A 16701-nucleotide genomic window follows, 5' to 3' on the forward strand; every position below is an offset into this window, starting at 1 on the left:
ACGGGAATACAGGGCAATAAACTCCATGTCAGAAGAAGCCCTAAACTTCAGCATCTGAGGAAGTAAGTTGTAGCTCACAAAAGCTTATGCTCCTATACCCTAATAAATGTGTTAGTCTTTAAAGTGCCATTGGACTCCTTGTTATTTCTATGTCTGTTTCCCATCACACATGGCCAGTAAGCATATTTCTGGTAGCCTGGTCCCACTTCTAGGTTATACAGGAGAAGTTTATATAATATTGTCTTGAAATTAAAAAAAGATAATTCTTCTGCCAAAGCTACTGAAAGACTCTGTCACAAAATGCCACCATCCACCACTGCATGGTGACAAGACCCACCCAAATTTTAAATCCTCTTCTTAAGGTGCCACCTAATGTAATTCTAATAGTGTGCAGGCTCAGTTTAACAGGTGCTCTGCTTCCCTCCTCCCCCAAACACACACCTGAAACACTTCTCCAGCAGAACACAGTTCACTGCAGCAAGTTCTCAAAATAAGTTTGTGAAGAAGCAATAGGGAACTCCACAGATCAACCAAGTGAGCTCCAGCTCATGAAAGCTTATGCCCAAATAAGCCTGTTTGTCTTTAAGATGTCACAGGACTCCTTACTGTTGGATTTTTTTTCTCGAAATTCTAATTTTCTAGACAGATAACAATAGCATATCCTGACAATACACCTCCCACCGACAGTGCTGTGCAGTAACAGAGTAATTACCACACAAATATTCATTCAGTTGGGTAATATGGAGAAGCCACTTGGATGGTATAAAGTTCCCTCCCCTTTTCAGGCCGAAGGTTTTCTTCTGCGTACCAAGAGTTCCTTCACTTTATCCACTTTTCCCTCCTTCATGTCTCTACATCAGTGATGGGCAACTTGTGGCCTGCAGGCCGCATGCAGCTTATCGGGGTTCTATTCATGGCTCGTGAGACATTTTGTGTACTGTTGCCCACACACGGGGTTGCCAGATTTCACTAGTTTCCCTCTGCGTAGTTTTTTTCCTACCAGTACAGGCTGAACCTCTCTAATCCAGAACTATCTCATCTAGAAACATCTGTTGTCCAGAATGATTTTTTTTAGCCAGATGTCCACAATTCATGGGTATGGCCAAGTTTCCCCCAGTCCCATATAGTTTATTTACAGCCACCAGTCCTGGCTCTCAGTGTTCTGTGCTGTTATAACTCTAATTTACCCCTAAATGTCCTCTAACAGCCCAGTAAGCAGTGGAAGGGTTGGTAATGCTGCTAGGCAATATAGACATCCTGTGGTCCAAATATTATCTTGTTCGGAAGTGGTCAGGTCTTGAGGGTTCCAGACTAGAGAGGTTCAATCTGTCTTACTAAAGTGGCATATATATAAAGCAAGGGTATGTGAAGTGAGGAGCATGCCCTTTGCATACCACATTTATTCTGGGATTTCTCTGCATCTAATCAAAGTGCCACAGTTCAATTGGCACTCCCTGCATATTCTAGGTACGCAAGCACAGTTGACAAAAATACCCTGTCCTGGGAAACCATCTTGGTTACAACAATTTTGCTGCCCGTTGAGAGAGAACGGAGGCCACGTATGCAGGCTAAGGATGTTAAGGACTAGTCAACTGTCTGATAAGCAAATGCTTATCTATCAGATAGAGGCAGCAAAGGGGGGAAAGAGGGGTATTTCAAAACAGCAGCACCGCACAGAGCCCGTACCCTGGGCTTCGTCGTGTGGCCCTGCTGCTTTGAAATGCTGTGGTGGCGTTTCAAAGGGGCAGCACCACACAGCTGATCCCGGGCTCTGTGCGGCACTGCCCCTTTGAAACTCTGCCTTGGCATTTCAAAGCAGCAGCGCCACACGGAGCTGACCCCAAGATTTCCCGCTGGCTTGGGCTGTACGTGGAGTTCCGATTTTGAAATGCACAAGAGCCCCAGCCAATGTTCACTTCTGACTCTCTTCTGAATGTTCTGAAATGCACAAGAGCAGCTACCAGCCCATGTTCACTTCTGAATCTCAAGGGCCCACCTAACACCACATTCTGCTGGGTAACTAGATACTCCTCATTTTGTTGCAATTCTTTTCAAGGCCTATTCAGTTGTGATTGTGATCTGACAGTGATCACAGAATACTAGAACTGGCTTGCAGGAGAGGGCAGCAAAGCGGGCAATTGCCTTGAGGCCTGTCATTTCAAACGGGCCCCGAGCTTCTGGCTGCCGCTGCCGCCGAAACTGCAACAGCAACCAGAGACCCGTACCCCTTTGAATTACCATGGGAGCGCCAGAGTGCCATGCTGGGCACTCCGAATGGTGCTAACGGTTGACTGCCCTCCACCCAGCCCCTTCCATCCGAGGCTAGCTAGCCCTCCCCCCGCACACCTTGCCCCCAGTCCTGCAGTGGTGTTGTCTCCACTGACTGGAAGTGACCTCGAGAGGTCATCAAGTCCAGTCCCTCTGCACTCATGGCGGGACCAAGCACCATCTAGATCATCCCTGACAAATGTCTATCTAACCTGCTCATAAATATCTCCAATGATGGAGATTCCACAACCTCCCTAGGCAATTTATTCCAGTGCTTAGCTACCCTGACAAATAGTTTTTCCTAATATCCAACCTAAGCCTCCCTTGCTCTAATTTAAGCCCATTGCTTCTTGTCCTATCCTCAGAGGTCAAGGAAAATAAATTTTCTCTCTCCTCCTCCTAACACTTTTTGATGTACTTGAAAGCTGTTATGTCCCCTCTCAGTCTTCTCTTTTCCAAACTAAAGAAACCCAGTCCTTTCAGTCTTCCCTCATAGGTTATGTTTGCAAGGCCTTTAAGTTTTCTTGTTGCTCTTCTCCGGACCTTCTCTAATTTCTCCACATCTTTCCTGAAATGTGCTGCCCAGAACTCGACACAATACTCCAGTTGAAGCCTAATCAGCGCAGAGTACAGTGGAAGAATGATTTCTCGTATCTTGCTTATGATACTCCTTTTAATGCATCCCAGAATCATGTTTGCTTTTTTTGCAACAGTGTCACACTGTTGACTCATAGGTAGCTTGTGGTCCACTATGATCCCTAAGTCCCTTTTCTGCAGTACTTCTTCCTGGACAGTTGTTTCTTATTTTGTGTGTGTGCAATTGACTGTTCCTCCCTAAGTGGAATTCTCTGAATTTGTCCTTATTGAATTTCATCCTGTTTACCTCAGAACATTTCTTTAGTTTGTCCAGATAATTTTGAATAATGATCCTCTCCTTCAAACCTCCTAGCTTGGTATCATCTGCAAGTGTACTCTCTATGCCAATATCTAAATTACTGATGAGGATATTGAACAGAACCAGTCCCAAAACTGATCCCTGTGGAAATCCACTTATTATGCCCTTCCAACATGACTGTGAACCATTGATAGCTACTCTCTGGGAACAGTTATCCAACGAATTATGCACCCACCTTATAGTAGCCCAATCTAGATTGTATTTCCCTAGTTTACCTATATGAAGGTCATGCAAAACTATATCAAATGCTTTACTAAAGTCAAGGTATACCATATCTACTGCTTTCCCCTTATCCACTGGGTGTTTTAGCCTATCAAAGAAAGCTATCAGTGTGTATGTGAGAGGGAGGGTTTTTTCCTCATGCCCCCATGCATAAACTGTCACCCGCTCACATGTGATAATTAATACTCTTTGTTAAGAAAGACAATATTAACTATGTGGTACAATCAGAGCAGCGTGGGACATTCTGAGACTTCACAGATGGAGAGTCTGGAGGAATACTAGTGTCCTGGATCTTCTTAAAGTGACAGCTCCACTAATAACCACCTCTCCCAACCTCATAGGAAAGCTGCCAGAATGTAAGAGAGACTCAGTCTGAGCACAGCTGTGCAAAGGAGAATGTTGCATATCTAATCATCAGGAAGGAACCATATGGGTTTCCTTAGCAAAATGCTTACTCTGCATTTAACAGCACACAAAACAAGATTCCAAGAAACATCACATCAAAGTAGCAGCTGAGCCATCTTCCAACAGCCAACTCTTAAGTTACTCTTTCTGTATCAGCCCCTAGGCTTAGGCAAGTGCACACTAGTTTAACAACGCTGAGCATTCCCAGACACCTGCAGCAGTCAGAGGAACTTCAGCTCAGCCTGTGTCTATACACTGTGGGCTAATTAAACCTGTACCCATATGAGAAAAACACTGTGGAAAGCACAGGTCTGATGGCATCCGCATCACGTCTTATTCTTGACATGCTGAGCCTTCACCTACCATACTTAGCGGCTCTGTTCTGGCTAATGGACTGTTCCCATATATTTGCTGAAGGAACCCACACCGTTGGCCTATTTCAAACAATTAACGTCACGGATTAGAAACAATATATATTCATTTCATTTCCACAACAGGTCACTGGTTTCCAGATGTTATAGCAGAAACTGCTCTCTCCCCTCACTTCGGTTGGTTACATCTTTGTCTTCACTCAGAGGCAGCTCTGAGCAAATACCAGGGAGCGAGAAGAGAGCATGAAAAGAATTCACAAGCATGAAAGAGACACCAAAAGGAGAGAAGATGAAACGAACTTGTAACATCAGATACCTCACTGGTACCTCACACTCCTACATGTGCCCGTTGTATCTATTTTCTCTCTCTCATCATAGACTTAGAACTGGAACAGAGTCTTTTCACTATATGTATTTGTGCTCTGTCCATCACCAACGGGGCTCTGATCCCTGAATGGTGACTCTAGGTATGACCACAATACAAATAAATTAACAGCCATTGTCTGAAGTGAAACATGGGGGCTGCTGGTATTTCTTTGTTCTCCTTTCTCAAGAGAAAGAAGATCTAGAGATGGGTAACAAATACAAAAGTGACCTGGTCTCCTAGGGCTGATGATTCTTAATTAAAGTTTTCATGTTTCCAGACTGTACTTCTCGGAGGAAGAAAAATTTTATGCCCCAGACTCAATACTGATGGCAGACTCAACCTTTCTAACCCTTCACTGCATGACAGTTTGCATTGACTAATATTACACTCAGATTTGCGTTCCTTTACCATAGTGGGGTTTGGTTATGTTTTAGAAAAATAAGAGAAGTGCGATTAGTACTTACCCTTGGGCCGATGTCCCCTTGTTCACCCTACGTGTCACACAAAACAGGAAGGCAGAGGAGCAATTAGAGTTCAAGTCTCAGATATGCAAGACAGCGTGGGAGGCCAGTAGAATGTAGAATGGTGTCCTAAGAGAAATGCTAAGGTCCCCTCCCCTCCCCCGCCACTCCCCAGCTTAATTCGTTCAAAACCAGGCAGGAAAAGGCCTTGAGACAATGTGACAGGGAGCAATTCTGCAATGGAAGGAGGTGAGCAGCAACTCCAAGCTATTTCCCATTTCTAAGCCTGTAACTTATGTGGAAAAATGGTACCTGGGCTGAGATCGTGCATTGCAACAATAATCCCCATTCCGTGGCTCAGTGGGGAGACAGAGCGTGGCAATAGGGTTGGAAATGGGAACACATGGCCACAAAGCTCTCTGTGCGGCTGGAGAAAAGGATGGCATGTGGATATTTCAAGTTCTATGGTGTGGAACACTATCGCTTTGAAGAGCTAGCACGGGGTGGGCAAAGGGGCCTCCATAGGCTGGACCCAGCCTGCCAAATGGGTGGATCTGGTCCGTGGATGCCCTGCCACTCCCCCATCCCCAGGCCAATCAGGGCCTGGGGACCAGTCCACTCTAAGTGCCGCACGCCCCTTGCAGGGTGGGGGCAGGGAGCGAGAAGTCTTCTCCTGCCACCAGGGGCGCAGATGCCTAGAGGGAACCGCCAGCTGTTCAGAACATTTGGCAGTTCTCTCTAGGCAGGGAATGTGGTGGGGGAGGGGGAGGAAAGACTTCACGTGATCCCCCACCTCCAGGCCAATCAAAGTCTGTAGGCAGGGGAGCACAGAAGTGTCCTGGCCTCGCCCTTTCTGCCCAAGGCCCCACCCCTTCCGGGACAGTCTGGGGCCACCTGAAAAATTAATGAAGTGGCCCCACATCTAAAATTATTGCCCACCCCTGAATTGGCATCTGCTAATCCATCCTCCCCTCAGGTGAGAATGTGACACTGTGTCTACCCTGGCAGAGCATTTCCTGCTGTAACTTTTTCCCTTCCAGGGGTTTTCCCAAGGGGAGACTTTAGCCCTATGGCTGCATGCTCCACCATGAAACCATTAGAAGACAAGGCTGCTGTCTAAGAGCCTAACCGACAAAATCCCAGTGCTCGTGAAACAATAAGTATTTTCTAATGCATTGTAAAGAGGTTTGTAAAGATACGTTGTGATGAGTTTAGTCTTTACCTTTTCCCCTTTTGGTCCTGGAGATCCCTGTAAATAGAAATGAGATCAGAATAAAAAAGCAGCATATATATGAGTGCCCTCATCTCTGCTCTAGTCCTGTGAGCAGAAAGAATAAGATTTTTTACTTCATGATTTCATTCCCTTTCAACTCTATTTCTCTTTCTTTTTTATATATGTCACATTCTGTTTTAGAAAAGAGGCATACGGCTAATGAAGGACTAGTAAGACCACATTCTGTTTCCTGTTCATCAGCAGAAACCACCAGACTAAATAGAAAAAGCATTTCTATCTGTATCTCAAGTGCACGTGATATTGATGTTTACTATAAGAAGGACTTGTTTGAGCATTTCAATCATTTCTAGAAGCACCTGCTCAGTATGCTATTCCCATTTAAACAACCATTTGAAATATAGGTAGAGAGCAGGCTGCTTTTTTTGTCCTGTTTGCTGTTCCCCCAAAATAGCTCTGTCTGAGACGTGCAGGGAGAGGGAGGTGGAACCCCAAAAAGGCAATTAAAATGATCGGATGTGTGTTTCACTCACAGGTGAAGGCAAAGGAAGAATTTCCTTTCCATTCAGTGCAATTAATGGCATAAGCATTAGCTAAAGCAAGGCCAGACATGCTACAGCGTAGGGAGGAGTCAAAAGGGAGATGCAATGGCAGAAGTATTTGCCTGCTTGCACGGCAGCCCATTTGCTGCAAGTCTGGCCCCAGGCAATAGTGCTGGTCCTGTACTTTCAAGGGTATTTCATGGACAAGCTCGGGAGCAGCCTTGTCTGCGACTATAGCTACACTGGGAAGGTTTGGTGACAAAAGTGCTGCCAACATGCAAAAGTTGCCAAAAGTGAAAACCAATCAAATCGATTTTTCTGCCTCCCATTGTTGACATTTCATGGCCACATTGCTGGCATCCTGTCGACAGACAGAGCAAAGCATTGTGGGTAAGCGCCCCACAGTGCAATGTTGTGGGAAGGCAGAGCTGATCCCTGCACTTCTTGGGATTCCCTTGTAGCTCTGTGAGCGCCCTGAGCTGAGGAAGTCAAAGCAGCACAGCTGTCTCTCCAGCCCTCCCCCTGCAGCAGCAGTCTGCCTACTGCTATGTCCCTAGCAGGGCAGAACAGGAACATTCCAATGATTTGCTCTTTTCCCCCCATAGGAAGTAGCTCACTCAGCTGTCAGATACTTCCCAGATCTTTGAAAGAGGAAGGAGGCATGCCTGCAGGGCAGCAGAAATCACAAAACACTGAGCACATGCACCAGGGCAGGCATTGTGGGATACTTGTGGAAGCCAGTTCTCTTGATAAAACAAATAGCAGAGCCCACATGGAGCTCTTTGTCATCAATAAAGGGAAAAGAAAAGAAAATCTCTCACAGGGGTTGAAGTTTTTCATCACCAAAACTGAGTGTCTTTAGAACATAACAGCCATACTGGGTCAGACCAAAGATTCATCTACCTCAATATCCTGTTTTTCAACAGTGGCCAATGCCAGATGCCCAGAGGGAGTGAACAGAACAGGTAGTCGACAAGTGATCCCTCTTCTGTTATCCATTTCCAGCCCCTGACAAACAGAGGCTAGTGACACCATTCCTGCCAATTCTGGCTAATAAGTATTGATGGACCTAACTTCCATTAATTTATCTAGTTCCTTTTTAACCCTGTTAGGATGCGTATACACAGCACCTGAAACTCAAAATAAGATACGCAATTTCGAGTCTATTTCAAGTCTACACAGCGCCAAATTTCAAAATAAAGCACTATTTTGAGCCATCTCTTACTCCTTGTAGAATGTGATTTACAGGGATGGCAAAATAGTGCCTCTACTATATTTCGAAATAGCAGACACATTCAAAAGATGCGGGGTAGCTATTTTGGGATACCTCTAGTATCCCGAAATAGCATTGCAGTGTAGACATACCCTTAACGTCCTGGTCTACACAACTTCATCTGTCAAGAAGTTCCAGAGGTTGATTGCAATGTGTGAAGAAAAACTTCCTTTTGTTTGTTTTAAACCTGCCACCTATTAATTTCATTTGATGAACCTTAGTTCTCATGTTATGGGAACAAGTAAATATCTTTTTCTTATTCATTTTCTCCATACCTGACATGACTTATAGACCTCTATCATATCCCCCTTTAGTCTCCTCTTTTCTAAGATGAAATGTCTCATTCTTTTAATCTCTCTTCATATGGCACCTGTTCCAAACCCCTAATCTTTTTTGTTGCCTTTTTCTGAACCTTTTCCAATGTCAATATATCTTTTTTGAGATGAAGTGACCACATCTGTACGCAGTACCCAAGATGCAGGCGTACCATGAATTTATATAGAGGCAATAAGATATTCTGTCTTATTCTCTATCCCTTTTTAATGATTCCTAACATTCTGTTTGCTTTTTTGACTGCCAGTGCACATTGAGTGGATGTTTTCAGAGAATGATCTACAATGACTCAAAGATCTCTCTTTGGATTGATTATAGGTAAATTAGCCCCTATCATATTGTATGTATAGTTGGATTATTTTTTCCAATGTGCATTACTTTGCATTTATCAACATTAAATTTCATTTGCCATTTTGTTGCCCAATCACTTACTTTGGTAAGATCTTTTTTAAGCTCTTCACAGTCTGCTTTGTTCTTAAATATCTTAAGCAGGTTTGTATCATCTACAAATTTTGCCACCTCATTGTTTACCCCTTTCTCCAGATCATTTATAAATAGGTTAAATAGGAGTGGTCCCGGTATGGACCCTTGGGGGATCCCACTAGTTACCTCTCTCCATTCTGAAAACTGACCATTTATTCCTACCCTTTGTTTCCTGTCTTAACCATGATAACTAACTTATCCCCATGATAACTAACTTTACTTAAGAGCCTTTGGTGAGGACCTTGTCAAAGGCATTCTGGAAATCTAAGTACACTATATCCACTGGATCCCCCTTGTCCACGTTTATTGACCCCCTCAAAGAACTCTGGTAGATTAGTAAGGGATGATTTCCCTTTACAGAGTCCATGTTGACTTTTCTCCAACAAATTATGTTCATCTACGTGTCTGACGATTCTATTCTTAACCACAGTTCCAACTAAATTGGCCCGGTACTGATGTTAGACTTACTGGCCTGTAATTACCAGGATCACCTCTAGAGCCCTTTTAAAATATTTTCCCCAAAAAAGTTGATTTGAAATGTAAATGCTCTCACTGTTTTGTCACCAAAAGGCAGTTTTTAGCAACACAATGTGCCAGTGTAGACAAGGCCTGAGTATGGCAATCTGACGTACTCGATTTGCTTTTTCTTTCAATTTGGCTTTGTCTCCCCAGAGGAGTCTCTTCCAGCCTTGGGGCTTGCATTTAACTTCCGGCCATAAGCATCAATCCACACTCAGGGTATGTCTACACTACCCCGCTAGTTCAAACTAGGAGAGTAATGTAGGCATACCGCAGTTGCAAATGAAGCCCGGGATTTGAATTTCCCGGGCTTCATTTGCATAAGCGGGGCGCCGCCATTTTTAAAACCCCGCTGGTTCGAACCCCGTGCAGCGCGGCTACACGGGGCACGAACTAGGTAGTTCGAACTAGGCTTCCTAGTTCGAACTACCGTTACTCGAGGAACGAGGAGTAATAGTAGTTCGAACTAGGAAGCCTAGTTCGAACTACCTAGTTCGTGCCCTGTGTAGCCGCACTGCACGGGGTTCGAACCAGCGGGGTTTTAAAAATGGCGGCGCCCCGCTTATGCAAATGAAGCCCGGGAAATTCAAATCCCGGGCTTCATTTGCAAGTGCGGTATGCCTACATTACCCTCCTAGTTCGAACTAGCGGGGTAGTGTAGACATATCCTCAGAGAGTAGAATGGGCCCTGTAGTGCATGTTATATGTATTTGTGGTTTCGGTTTCTTCTTTTAATTTACGATTCTTTTTTTCCTTTGCCTTTTTGCTAATTTCAGACCAGATCTCAGCATGTTCCAAGAAACTGAGGGCCCAGGCCGGGTGTTTGGATTTAAAAAACAAACAAACCACATTTGCCTTTTCTCTGTCCCCATGTGTTTTCTGTAGGGATGGGCAAAAGCCAGAGGAGATTGTCTCTGCAAAACTAAATCAAACTATTTACTGCTAGTGAGTGTAGGGGAGGGGAGTGGCCACCTTAGCTGGGGAAAGAGGAGGGGCAGGAGCAGAGCAAGAGCAGCGAAGAGGCGGGAAGGGGACAGAGTAAGGGCAGGGAGGCAGCACCTGGAGTGGAGAGGGATTATTCTGGTCCTTCCCAGGCTAGGGTGTAAGTTACATGGCTGGTGTTACCCCGAGTGCCCACTGACCAGTCACCTTTGGTTCCAGTCTTTTTCTACTCCTCCCCCTTTTTAAAGGACAAAGTGAGGTTTCTTTTATATTTTATTTTATTTTTAAAATGTGTTGAAATTAAAAGCATTACTGATAAAGACATTAACATGACTCGAAAAGAGAAAATCAGACTCACTTGTTCTCCTTTTAGACTAAGCAAACCCTGTGATTTTATTTTCTTTCTTAAAGAAAAAAAAATCCATCAAATATTTCTGGTGGGGGGGAAAAAAAAAGCTGAGAACAACAAGTATGGACATGAGTTCTGATCCTGCAGGAGAGTCTATGCTGACGGACGACTGCTACTGCAAAGAGCCTCACTGCAGGGAATGCCTGGGGAGCCTCTTGCAAGATTGGGATGATAGCCTATGTCTGCTGTACATGTAATCCTTACACCTGCTGGGTATGGTTCACTGTTCACTGTCCTATCTCATGGCACTGAGATCACCTAAGCTATGTCTACACTGTGTTTTTTGCGGAAGAGGAAATGCAAATGGAGCACTCATTTGCATATTCGGTGCTCTCATTTGCATATCTTCTTCTGATCCTTTTTGCGGAAGAGGTTTTTACAATAACAAGTTCTGTGTAGATGGGGCCATTTGTTGGAAAAAAACCCTTTTGCGCAAGAGCCTGTAAACCTCATTGTTTGAGGAGTAAGGGCTCTTGTGCAAAAGGGGTTTTTCCCCCCAACAACTGGCCCCGTCTACACAGGGCTTTTTATCGCAAAAACCTCTTCTGCAAAAAGGATCGGAAGAAGATATGCAAATGAGTGCGCGAGATATGCAAATGAGTGCTCCATTTGCATTTCCTCTTCCGCAACAAGCAGACAGTGTAGACGTAGCCTTAGAGAGAATAATTAGTCTGTTCTACAGTTTTAGCTAATAGGCAGCTGGCTATTAGCTCATGCAGTAGAGGCTCATGCACTGAGTTCCAGAAGTCCCAGGTTTGATTCTGCCCACAGATGATCAGTATCTGCTGGTGTTACATACACACCGACATCATTCTTATATACATTCATCAATTTAGAGGCCAGAGGCCACCATTGTGATGCTCTAACCTGACAGTTTGCTTCTCTTTATGGGGGTGGATGTTTGGTACGTGGACCAAAAGAATGATTGGTCTGCAGAAAAGTAGGTCACCCTGTGGTGGATTTCAAGCCCCTCTCCACTCAGAATCCTATCCAGCAAACACTTGGTTGCAGGTATATGCTGACAACAAAGGAGCCCAGGAAAATCTATTCAAAGCTCTTGGCTGAAATTTCCAAGGAGCTGAAGAAAGTTAGGCACAAAAGGCCAGATCTGTAAAGGCATTTAGGAGCTTACATAGGTGTGGTCTGGAATTTTCAAACACCCCTAAGTGCCAGTGAAATCAATGGAAGGTAGGTGACAAGATGCTTTTGACATTCCCACAATCACCTCTCTGCAGCTTTTGACACCTAACTACCTTTAAAATCTGTCTTCTAACTCTCTTCAGTGCCTTTCAAAGTCCCATCCTATGTATCCTTAAAAGGGTGTGTGTGTGGAAAACATGGAACCAGGTCCTTTCATGGAACTTCTAATATTTCTTCTTTCCAGGGAGGCCAAAAAAAGACAAATTCTGGATTGGTTTGAATTTTGAGCAAAGATTCTCATGCTGGTCTTACAGTTTTCTACTACAGGTTGAGCCTCTCTAGTCTGGCATCCTCAGGACCTGACTGGTGTCAAAACAAAGAATTTGCTGGACCATGGGAGGTCAATATTGTCTAGCAGCATTACCAACACTTCCTTTGCTTACTGGGCTCTTAGGAGACATCTGGGGTAATTTAGAGCTAAATAACCGCACAGAACACCAAGAGCCAGGACTGGTGGCTATAAACCAATGTTATGGGACTGCAGGAGACATGGCCAGACCCATGGTAAGTGGACATCCAGCTAAGTAAAATCATGCCAGATCACGGATGTTGCCGAACTAGAGAGGTTCAATCTTTTTTTATGTAGTAACAGAACTAGAGCATGTTTGCAGCCATAACCAAACATTCTCAAAGTGGCTAACAAACATTTAGAACAACTTTGCAGTTGAAACAAATGCAATAGCTCCTATTTGTTTTTTCAAAAGCCACTCAATGATTGGAGCTTAAAAAAAAAAAACTCAAATGGGGCCCTCTAGTGATTGCAGAAGGAAATGCAGCATGAAAACAATATACAAATGATGGCTCTTAAGTATCTTCTATGAAAAAAATCATAAATGGCCAAAGTTCAGTTAGCATGTTACCAAAAGGGTCTGATTTTGTAAACAATATAAGGAGACAGATACCTGGATTTCCAATAGGCTTCCAACCAAAAGAAAGAAGTCAAGAGAACATAATGTAAAAATGGATTCCAGACTATGGTCTATCCTAATGCAGCACAAAATGGTACTTCAAATTTCAGTATTTCATGCATACGGGCACTACTTCCAAACCATTCTGGAGAAACACTACTCAGCTGATTAGCTCCCTCTGTGACAGACGCAGACTGGTCCCTTTTGCAATTTAAATAATTTATTATATCTTGTTTCTCCTATTAGCACCCACCTAACAGTGTGCACTTGATTTTGTTCTCTCCAGTGCATCAATGGGGCTGTTTAAGTTCCACTTACTGGGTCAATCTATAAAAAAACTCATGGAAAGCAATGTGCAAAATTTGTCCGGTAGAACATGTGTTGCTAGAAATGATGCTCAAGAAGGAAAGAATCCAACTTTGCTTTCTGATCCCCAGTTGAGTTTATAGGGCTGGCGCTTGGAAAAACGCATCTTTTTATATGCGAACTGAGCACAGCGTATATAAACATTTCTGAAATTCAAACACCATGGAACTCCAGAATGACAGTGTTACATTAGTCACCTGTCAGAGTAAAAGCTCACAGGGTCCTGAACCTGTACGGATTAGGGATGCGAATGGGAAACTTAACAGGTGATGCTTACCAGGTAAGGGTTACCTATTGCCCACGAGCAGCCCCCTGCCTGCGGCCCACCATGGGCAGAAGGGCTGTTCCAGACCTGGAGGGCTGCTGGCTCCCAGCCTTTGCAGGCTGGGAGTCACCCTGGGTGCCCCTTCTAGCCCCACGCAAGGTTGCCATCAGCCCCCCCCCCCAATTGCTACACCCTCCCTATGTGAGGCTGCAGAGTCCCAGCTCATGGGAGCAGGGAGCCCAGTGCAAGGTTGGAAGCAGCTGGGCTGGAGCAGCTCCCATCTGCAGCATGGGGGCTGCTCCAGCCTGCTTGCCCCTGTTTAGTCAGTTAACTGGTTAAACTTAGCTTTGCACACTGTGCTGAATCCCACTGAAGTCAACAGGTTTCCATGTAGGTGCTGCAATTTGCTTGGACTCTATCATCTGTCCAATCAGGGCCTAAACTAGTAAATCTTAAAGTCAGTTTGCGTTACAAAGCACAGAGTGACCTTGCTGTACTGCACCTTGTAACAATTATAAGACAGAGAGTTCCAGTATTATAATAGTTGGCTCTGCACAGAGCGGTCTCATAGAGTAACTAGAAACAAATAAATGGTACATCTGACACTTAGCACACTACTTACTGGCCTGCCGTCCAAACCAAGAGGCCCCTAAAAAGGGAAGGAAAGATAATAGATTACAAAGGGAGAATAATTTGTGCATGCAACTATTTTAGCCATGCTCTAAAAGAAGCTCTAGATGCGATCTAGTGCATTGTGGATTAGATGAATAAATCTTACCGCTTTGTCAAGATTCAATAATAGTATTTCTCAAGAGAACAATAAAAACAAGGCAGACCAAATAATAGATCATAGAGAGCATGAAAGGGTGTGAAAGGAAACAAAGGACTGATGGGAGCAATGAGATGATTCCCTTCAGGCACGATGCTTAGATCTCGCTGGGAGTTTTAAAGCACCTTGCATGCAGCAGCAGCACAGAACCCAAAATGGATCCCACCCGTGACTCAACGTCCGACTGACCTTTAGATTGTAAAACAATAGGGAAAGGAACTTGACATTTTACAGAGATTCTATGGGCCTCCTATTACCCTGCAACATTCCCACTGACCGTAATGGGAGTCCTGCTGGGGACAGAGGCTCTTTAGCCCACAGTCCTGCAGACATACACAGATGCTCAGTTTCACTCACCAGAGTAGTCACTAGAGATGTAAAATCCCGTTTAATTGGCTAAGCAGTTAAGCATAGTGTTTAGTTGGTCAACTGTGTGTATGTGTTTGTAGGGGGCCTGTCCACTGCAGACCCTCCATGAGGCTGGAGCTCCAGCCCCCACCAGTTAATTGGTTAACTTTCACATCTCTAGAAGGGGTATTACAATGTGTTAATTAATTAACTGTGTAAGAGGTCACAGGGTTACACACGGAGGGGTGGGGATGGGGGCACGCGGCTCCCCGCGAGCCAGTGTGGGTGGGAAGCCGGCTTTTATGCCAACTCCCTGTGTGTACTGGAAGTCTGCGTGTAATCATGAAGGTTAACTGAAGAGCCCAGGCTCATTGGTTAACAGTCAGGAGTGGCCCGAGGCAGGCTGCGGAGCTGGAACCCCAGGCGGAATGCGCAATTGGCACCCCCGCCTGCACGGCCGTCAATGGAATGACGTCATCATCGGGCACCCTGTGACATCATCATCGGCTGCCGTTGAAGGCGGCGCCCTAGGTGACGGCTGAGTCGGCCTATAATCACGGGCCACCCCTGTTAACAGTGAACACAGTTACACTTTCACATTCCTAATCCCTAGTAGTCACATCAAGTCAGATGCATGAATAAATATTTGCAAGATCAGGGTCTTAGCAATCGTAACTAGCCTTTAAATCTGCCCCTTTCAGGATTCCCAAAGGAAACGCACAGTACGTACCTCAAATAAAGGCTGGTTTATTATTTACAATCACATCCTGGGGCAGGGCCCCCAGAATTGGTAGCAGCAAATGTCATCCCTGTTAAATGTCTGTAAACATATTAGCCCAAACTGATCCTGGCCCGTGAGGGAGTGCACATGAGAAAAGGCTACCGCTTCTGTTCCGCAGAATTTGTGCAAAACCACTGACTTGAGTCCTGCTAGTCCCCAATCAGAGCGGCTGAATAATTGTAGTAAATCCCTGGAAGGGACAGTGCTGTGATCCTCCTGTCTACTTGCCACCCAAATAATAATATCACTTCTTCTGTATTTTGATTTGCAATGATCTCCTAAACAGAGAAAGGACTGAGGTCCTGATTCACTTTGGCACCTGCTCAAATTTCACAGATTTCAAAGGGGTTTCAATGTATGCGTACTTATCAGCACATGCTTTAAATGATTTGTGAGATAGGCATGGACTTAAACACAAGTGAAATACTTTGCTGAATCGGGGCTTTGATAGGTTCCTTTTAAGCAACTGTGCAGTGGCAGTCTCATCTAGCTCAGCAAGATGACTTGCAATTCTACAGTAATTTCTGATGCCATTTATTGTTCAACTTTGGTTGGTCCAACAAATGATGAATATCCACCTCCTGGTCTCTCTCAGATCCCAATTTAGCTACAATAACATTGCAAACAACTTTATGGTTTAGCCCAGGCATGCCAAAACTCGAAGCCTAGTGAGGGCTGCACAAAGAAAAACTGATAGGTTTCAGGGCCACTTAGGGTTGACCAAAAAAGAAAAAAATTGTTGAGCAAAAGGCATCAATACCGGAGACCTGGCAACCCTAGAGCCACCAAAAAAAATGTACTTTGTCACAGAGTTGTAGTTATTTATTTTATAGATTATGTTTTAGGTATATTTTATAATATTACAATTATTTGCTCATATTAAATTTTTAAATTAATTTTACATAATTTTTAATTTAAATATAAATTTAAGGTACTTTTAAATTTTGTATATGATACATAACTTGTTTTGTTGAAATAAAAACAAGTTTAGACCATTGTTTTGTTGAAATAAAAACAAGTTTAGACCATGGTTAATCAAATAGAACAGGCTTCTGTGAAAATTGTAGATACTTTGTAAGTTTGAGATTTTGCATAAAGATATAATTATTCATGCAGTTGCAAAAAATTAACATATTTATGATACAAAATTAATATACATTTTGTGATTTTATTTGGGAATAAATAAATAAAAAACAAAATATTAACAAAACCCCTCTTCTCCC

At 43.9% G+C, this 16701-nt stretch overlaps 1 protein-coding gene across 1 annotated transcript in view; it reads right to left on the reverse strand.

Annotated features, from left to right (window-relative positions):
- COL23A1 (collagen type XXIII alpha 1 chain) overlaps nucleotides 1-16701 on the reverse strand; it is a 395641-nt gene that overhangs the window by 50736 nt on the left and 328204 nt on the right. The window contains exons 6-8 of the mRNA XM_075900481.1: nucleotides 14143-14169; nucleotides 6272-6298; nucleotides 5053-5079 (exon numbers count right to left, since the gene is read on the reverse strand). Of these exons, the coding sequence (XP_075756596.1) occupies nucleotides 5053-5079; nucleotides 6272-6298; nucleotides 14143-14169 (81 nt within the window). The remainder of the gene's footprint in view (nucleotides 1-5052; nucleotides 5080-6271; nucleotides 6299-14142; nucleotides 14170-16701) is intronic.

The sequence above is a fragment of the Pelodiscus sinensis genome, chromosome 17 (assembly GCF_049634645.1).
Source record: "Pelodiscus sinensis isolate JC-2024 chromosome 17, ASM4963464v1, whole genome shotgun sequence".
In the NCBI taxonomy this organism is placed as follows: domain Eukaryota; kingdom Metazoa; phylum Chordata; order Testudines; family Trionychidae; genus Pelodiscus; species Pelodiscus sinensis.